This window comes from Eurypyga helias, unplaced genomic scaffold, assembly GCF_000690775.1.
Source record: "Eurypyga helias isolate BGI_N326 unplaced genomic scaffold, ASM69077v1 scaffold39423, whole genome shotgun sequence".
NCBI lineage: Eukaryota > Metazoa > Chordata > Aves > Eurypygiformes > Eurypygidae > Eurypyga > Eurypyga helias.
The window spans coordinates 19,600-19,949 of NW_010239963.1; the positions used below are offsets into that span (position 1 = coordinate 19,600).

General features: G+C 58.6%; 1 protein-coding gene across 1 annotated transcript in view; it reads left to right on the top strand.

Annotated features, from left to right (window-relative positions):
- The window catches only part of MAP1A (microtubule-associated protein 1A), a 13,607-nt gene extending 13,376 nt beyond the window's left edge, over nt 1-231 (top strand). Inside the window, 1 exon segment of the mRNA XM_010148321.1 lies at nt 76-231. Coding sequence (XP_010146623.1) covers nt 76-231 — 156 coding nt within the window.
- The last annotated feature ends 119 nt before the right edge of the window (nt 232-350 follow it).

The window sequence follows — 350 nt, forward strand, 5'->3', positions numbered from 1 at the left end:
GCTGTGAGCCCGGCCGCCGCTGGCCACCGTCCGCTGCCGCAGCTCCCAATCATCCCTGCTGCTTTCTTTTCCCAGGTGACGCTGATCCCAACACACGATACCGAGGTGACGCGGGAGTGGTACCAGCAGACCCACGAGAAACAGCAGGAGCTGAACATCATGGTCCTGGCAAGCAGCAGCACAGTTGTGATGCAGGACGAATCCTTCCCGGCCTGCAAGATCGAATTCTAAGTCTCCCGCACTTTGCGCTCATCCATTGACTCTCCAACCCCGACGCAACATCAGAGACACCATCTACTCCCAGCCCAGTTCTCTGGTTTAGTCCTCTACATGGTTCCCGTTCGCCAGGC